Consider the following 6,785-nt stretch of genomic DNA (forward strand, 5'->3'; position numbering starts at 1 on the left):
CTGATAATGCATAGGTTATTAATATTTTTAGATTATAGCAATGGTACATGATGCTTTATAAAACACATTAAAAATGAAGGTCCCTTCCCAGGGAAGCTTATAGTCGAACTTAGACAATTAAGAAATACAGGTTGACAGTTAAAAATAAGTGTGCAGATGCTGAGAAGGTGAGCAAGGATGGAAGGTTTTTCAAAATAGCTCTTTTCTAAGGGAGAATGGAATAAGGAGATAAAAACTGCTCGGTACGCACTTGGTGGGAAGTTGCCTGAAGGAAAAGGGCTGGCTTGGAATAAGATGTGAAACTGAGAGCAGCAGCAGACAAATGGAGCCATGAGGCGGAGACAGAATGGAATTGTGAAGAGAATGGAAGGAAGTGTTGAAGGAGGGAAGTGCAGAAATGTCAGAAGGGCCATGAGGCTGACCCAGGGGAAAGTAACCTTGATTTATAATGTGAGAGGAGCCACTGAAGACAAATATAATACATAGTTCTCCATTTTATATATTGCTAGTATAATTGTTGAAAACTTTTCTGTATGTAAATTTCTTTGTTCTCCCACCTTTTTGTACTATTTTAATACAATACATTTACATATTTAAAACAGAAAACCTAAACTAAATTAACATTTCCAATACTCTTTATTCTTTGCTATGGTTCAGGTTGAAGGAGCAGTAGCTTGGCCCTAAGCCTCTCACAGTGCAGTCAGTAATGTCAGTATCACATGACTCACAGTGGCACTCAGTAGCCACTGGATATGAATAAAATGATTCAGCATGGTCAGCACAGCCAGGAATCTTCACTGTTTCATAAACAAGCTCCTTGAAAGTACAAGTTTGCTGAACTGATGATACTGGTGGGTACTTATACACTGGATCCTGAAAAGGACAAGAAGAAAATGTTAGATCTGAAATTAGTTTGAGACCCTTGGTGTCTCTCAGACATTGTGTAAACCAGAATCTTTCTGTAGTGTCTTACCCAAAGCCCTGTGACCTCAATGGAAACTATCCCACTGACTTGTTAGGCTTAAAATTACAACTGAATTTGCCAGTTTTCTCCTTTCAAAGAATGGATATAGTATATACATGCAACTATGGTGTAACGCTAAATGATTATTGTTTTTTGATCTCAGATTAATTTTTACATGGAAGGCATAGACTTCTCTTTGGTAATGACTGGATATGTAAACTCCAGTGCAGCCACCAAATTATATCCTTTCCCAACTCTGTATTCCATAGAAATTAGCACAAGGCAGAGCACTAGACTGGAGTCAAAATATGAACAAGTTATCAGCCGCACAATCTTTGTGACTATGTCCTATCTCTGCAAAGGATAAAAAGGAGACACCAAATATGAACATCCTCAAAACTGAGGGGAAGATCAATTTGAAACTCAGTGTTAAGGCTTGGACCATCTTTAGTATCTATGTTTTTTCATATTTCTGGTTCATGATACAATCAAAATCTATGCTCATTACACTGAATAATACAAGAAAGATTTGTTATCATCTTTACTGTGAGAAAATAAATACCTAGTTTATAATTGATCATTTGTGCTAATCCTTGATTCAAAATACTTTGTATTAGACTGTCTCACTGAATTTACTAAGGTTTACATTTCTGAATTTGTACTGCATTACCAAATGCGGCAGACACTCAGTTGCTCTCAGATATAATCATTAAGGCAAAATTCTGCTGTCAATGACACAGGAGCAATTTCTGTGACGTTAATGGGAGCTCTGCCCAAGTAACTGAGAGCAGAATTTGCCTCCACATATTAGCTTGCATCTGAAATACTTTTTAATATCCAATCCCACACAGTGTTGAGCATTCCTATGGGCTGCTGAGTACCCTTATGTCACTGAGAGTTAGGGGCACTTAGTATGGTGGAGGAACACTCAGTACATTTTGGCAATAGCCCCAAATATGCATGTCATACACCAAAATTTTTTAAAATTAAGGGCACTATGTAAACCACCATACTCTGCAAGATGCATGGTGTTTATGTGTGCAGAGAATAAAGAACAGTTGCCAAGTGGCTTTCAAACCAAATTAATTAAAAGGCAATTTTTTTAACAGAATCCAGTTAGGAAACCTGTGTATTTAACTGAATAAATAGTGAACTTAAGGGGACAACACACTTCTCAGTTGTTTCTCTGAACTTCAAGACAGCTGTGGTATTCACAGCTTCACTTCCCAACACTGTGGTTACTTAAGTCTGTTTCATTTTTAACTGGACCTTGCATAAGTCTACACATTACGGACGGAAAGACTGGCTTGTTTATAATCATTTCTGGGGAGTGTTTAATTCTGTCCTGTTATTTCGACAGCTTAGATTCTCACCCTTGTGAAGCAGTATCCAGAGCACCAAGTGGCATTCACACTAATGCAGAACCTACACTCCTCCTTCTCCAGTGCTATGGTGATATTGGATAGCTCACAGGTATTACCACAAGTTGCTTTCCAGCAAAGTAACAGCAAGTAACAGTTAATTGTCTTCATCCTGTAGTATAATGCAAACAGTTCAGCCATTCTGGAAGAACATGTAGAGTTATTTGTAACATAAGATTTCTGTAGAAAAATACGAAACCTAGGTCTTCCTATTAGCCACAAATGCTAACACAAAGACAATTTTTCAGCCACATTGAGGAACAGTAAAAATGTACAGCCCATTCAGTAAAATACAGTTGTAGGGTTATTGTTAAGGGAGATTGGTTTAGTTAAATGACTAGACCTTTATATCCAGCAATCTTTGAGAGAAAATGATTACAATGCACCAAGACATTTTCTATGAATAAATTATATCTGAATTCTTGTTACAAAGAATACTGGCAAACTTTCACTGATGTAAAAAATACTATAAATACATTAGAACTAAGGAATAGTAACAGTAAAGAATAATCTTTTCTCTTTTTTTTTAAAGGAATTATATGTAAGTTTGCAATTTCAAATGAAAACCCAGACAAACTCACCTGTATTCTACTTGGTTTGCTGTTAATATCTGTAGAGAGAGCGAAGCCCCAAAGCTTACATTTTATACTAAATCATGTGTAACTTACACCTTGGGGATTTACAGGGTATTAATATACCTGGTGCTTAGTGAAAGAGAATTAATTGTTACCCAGACAGCGAAATCAAACATTATTTTTTAAGCAACACTATAAATTCAGCAGATGATGAGGCATGTTATTGTTACAGACATGATGTGTTAAAAATTTCACCAGCTTTTATTCATTAGCATGTTTTGTAATTATTATTTAAATATGGCATTATTTGGAGGCAATGGAATAGCAAAATTTCTGCCAATTTTTTAACTAAAAAATAAATGGAGAGATGGTCACACCTTTTCTGTGATATGTTAATGGAAACATTAAAATTATTTTTTGTGAATGAGTGGCCAAGCTCCAACATTACATAGTTTTTCCTGGTGTGAGAGAAAAGCGTAGAGGTGGGATTTAGGGGTGGAAAAAAAGTCAAGTGACCCATTATAGTGCTAATCCCTATTCTCTCCAAATCATGCACTGTACTGCGATAGGACCCCGTTTCTCCGTATGTATGGGAGGAAGTGGAAACCTTAGGAATTTAAACTTGTGGAGTTTCCTTGGAACTCTTCTGTGGTTCCATCATGAAAGTCATCCATCTGAGAAATACATAAGATGCTCCCATGTGGAATCCCCTTCTTTCATAGCTCCTACTCAGTGTCCTTCTTCACCTGAAGTCCCTGAAGAACTAAGCTCCTCCAGCTGCTATGCTACTTCACTGTCAGGAGCCATTTCACTGAAGACCTGCTGCCTCTCAAGACCTGTCGAAGAGAGGTTTCTCTGCCATGGAAGGGGAAGCTAGTTAAATCATTGCACACTTTCTTCTGTAAGCTGCACTGACTTCCATTATGGGCTTTTCATAAAGGATCTAGCAGTCTTCAGCTGTATTCTCAACTGTGAAGGCAGTAGCTTGCATTGCACCAGCTTTAGGCTTTTGTAGGGTTGGAAGTGCTCTGGTGCATATATGAGAGGCAGAAATCCCCTTTATGTATCTTCTCTGCTGTGATTTGAAGATGAGAGATCACCTGTGCTATTGATTTGCAGGGAGCATTTTTGCCCACAGCATGTACCAGAAGACATGTAGCCAGCTTAATAAATTCTATTTTACAGAAATAAAAATCACCAGTGAAGAATTCTGGAGAAGGATAAAACAGAATGCAATAAGACTGGAAATTTCACAACCGAAATGGAGATGACTATCGTGTTTCCGGAGAAAAGAGCTCAATTAAAAAAAAAAAAAACAAGACAGGTATTGGACGGGGAATCCTAGAACAAGATGCAACAAGGTAGAGTGCAGATAACACAGAAACACACAACAAATACAGAACTGAAAACTATCAGAATGACATGGGAGGAGTCCTACAAAGATGAAAGACAGTGGCAAGCCACTGTGTTCCATGTGGGATAGAGATGCATAAAAACAGAAGAGAGTTACAGGTGACTTTGCTTAGAAAAAGTTAGTGCATGGATGTGCTACCCGTTTTCATTAAAAATACTGCATGGAATTTGGGCAGGAAGACTTAATAAGTGGAAATGAATAATACATGGATTGAAGTTACAAAAACTTATTGAAATACAGCCACTGGAGTATTATGGGTCTATTAGCTTTCATTTTAAAAGTTCCCACATACAGAATTTTCTGTATATACCAGCTCTCATTACTTTCAGTGTATAGGTTGAATATATATTTTAAAATAATCTTAATGTGCTAGTCCTTGACACTTAATAAATCTGTTTCCCACTGTTCCTGGGGTGCAAAGCAACTATAAAACTAGCTTACCCAGGTAACAGGGATTCTCCTGCCATAGGTCAATTTCTGAGAGGAGAGACCATCCCTGAAATTGAATCAGCAATGCCATTTTTATAAAAGAAACCAAGAGCTGGTGCTCAGCCAGTTCCCCACTCCTGCATCCAAGCCAAACCCATGGCTGGGCTGCTGAGGTGCTGGTACTCCATACTGGTAACTACTGGCACAGTAAAAGCACTGTGTAATAGATGCATGACCAAGCAAGGGGGTGTGACAGGAGTTGTGATCCTGTGAACCTTAGCTGTGGAATGGTCCATCAGAGCTTGTGGTGCCAGGCATAGTTTACATGATTTAAAGCAGTTCTGAGTTTTCTCTATGTTGCACTGGTTTGAATTGTCTCCTGTTAGCTCTGGGGATTGGGGAAATGCAAAAGTGGTTAAAAACCATCTTTGCTCCCTCCCTTCTATGCTGTGCTGAGAGCTTTGGTGCAACTGGGGATGTGATCCATAACTTTAAATATATGTGTTGAATTAGACACATCTAAAAGTTTACCATATATGTACATTTTAGACTCCTAAAAATACAGGAATTGCACTTGATCCACAAAGTCTAAATTAGGTGCTTAGCTCCCCTATACTATAAATAGAGTGAGACTGATGCACAGCCAACTAAGCTAGGCCAGGCTAAGCACCACTCCTCTCAAGGCACTTAAATCCAGGTTTAGGGATCCAAAATTGAGATTCAGCTATCTGGAGACATATATCTTAGGTGCCTGTGCCTACAGCTGAGAGTACAGTGACACTTTTGAGATCTTAGATGCCTAAGTCATGTCTTGTGAGACAGGATTAGGCACTTGCCTCATTCTACCCAAAAGAAGAGGAGGAGAAGGGATACTCCAGCTTCAGACTTTTAACCCATTGGTCAGAGTGCTATGCATGACGTGGCACACTCAGGTTCAAGTCTTGCCTTTCTGCCTGGGGAGGAGAGGGAAGGATTTGAGCAGAGGGTACCCCACATCCAAGGTGAGTGCTCTAACCATTGGGCTAAAAATTATAAGGCAGGATCCACTACCTCCTGCTCCTTCTTGATTTTGAACGGGACCCTATCTAGGCCCCACACATATTATAAGTTAACAAATACTTATTTTCCCCTGGTTTGTGGATTTCACTGGGGCATAGGAGGGATATAAATGTCTGGGTGCCTAGTGGAAGACCATAGTGTGCATGCCCAGAAATAGAACCATAGACTCTTAGGGAATTTTTATTCTGAAACCTTAGGTGCTAAATGAGTGTGTGTACACCTATAGGGTTCAGCAAGAGTTCTGTGATCACAGTGGAGCCAAAACAGCCATTGAAACTCAAAATGTACATACCTAAATCTGGGATTTAGGTGCTGCAGTACCTTTGTGGCTTTAGGCTCTTTTGTTTACCTCTTATTGGGAAGGTAGAGCATAAAGTCTACTCAGTTGCTTTGACTGTGATAGGTGTTTACTAGGACAGGTGTCCTGTGAGCTGCTGAGTAACCTCATTGTGTTAAATTTTCATTACAATCAAGAGCTCATACAATGAAATCATTTTATGGAACAGATGAACAATGAAACTCACTGCGTTTGTCAAACAAGGGTTAGGTTTCTGAGGAGATTCAGCAGCACTTTGCCCAGTTTTCTTGTCTCTTCCCATCTTCCATAATAATTAGCCTTTAGGATCCTGCTGGTAATTCATGCTTCCATAGCTGTCATTGTCCAGGCAATGACAAAGCCTCACAGACACTGAACTGCTGGAATTCCATGACTCTCAATGTACTCATCTAAGGTAGTGATCAGAGAGCTAATGCACACATCTATGCTATCTCCTTAGTGAAACCACTGCTCAGAACAAAACTCCAGGTAAACCAGACAAGGGGGTCCAAGTCTTTGCAGCATCTTTCTGACCGCTCCAAGACCAGGAACACAGGTGCCAGGAACAGTTCTTGAAGTAACTACATTTGAACAGTCAAGAGGCTGT

At 39.1% G+C, this 6,785-nt stretch overlaps 1 protein-coding gene across 1 annotated transcript; it reads right to left on the reverse strand.

The window, feature by feature from the left end:
* Window positions 1–431: 431 nt before the first annotated feature.
* Window positions 432–2,496, reverse strand: FSHB (follicle stimulating hormone subunit beta). The gene is made up of 2 exons (XM_074998990.1): window positions 2,338–2,496; window positions 432–873 (listed from the first exon to the last, which is right to left on the reverse strand). Exons 1-2 carry the CDS (start codon window positions 2,494–2,496, stop codon window positions 637–639), a joined length of 396 nt encoding a protein of 131 aa, XP_074855091.1. The 3' UTR covers window positions 432–636.
* Between the last annotated feature and the right edge of the window lie 4,289 nt (window positions 2,497–6,785).

The sequence above is a fragment of the Carettochelys insculpta genome, chromosome 6 (genome assembly GCF_033958435.1).
Source record: "Carettochelys insculpta isolate YL-2023 chromosome 6, ASM3395843v1, whole genome shotgun sequence".
Classification (NCBI taxonomy): Eukaryota; Metazoa; Chordata; order Testudines; family Carettochelyidae; genus Carettochelys; species Carettochelys insculpta.

Bases quoted from the DNA above. Each gene is read 5' to 3' on its own strand.
- FSHB (XM_074998990.1), bottom strand. From the start codon at position 2,496: ATGAAGACAATTAACTGTTACTTGCTGTTACTTTGCTGGAAAGCAACT. The intron at 874-2,337 runs GTGAGAATCTAA...TGTCCTTTTCAG, and splicing joins CTGGATACTGCTTCACAAGG to GATCCAGTGTATAAGTACCC.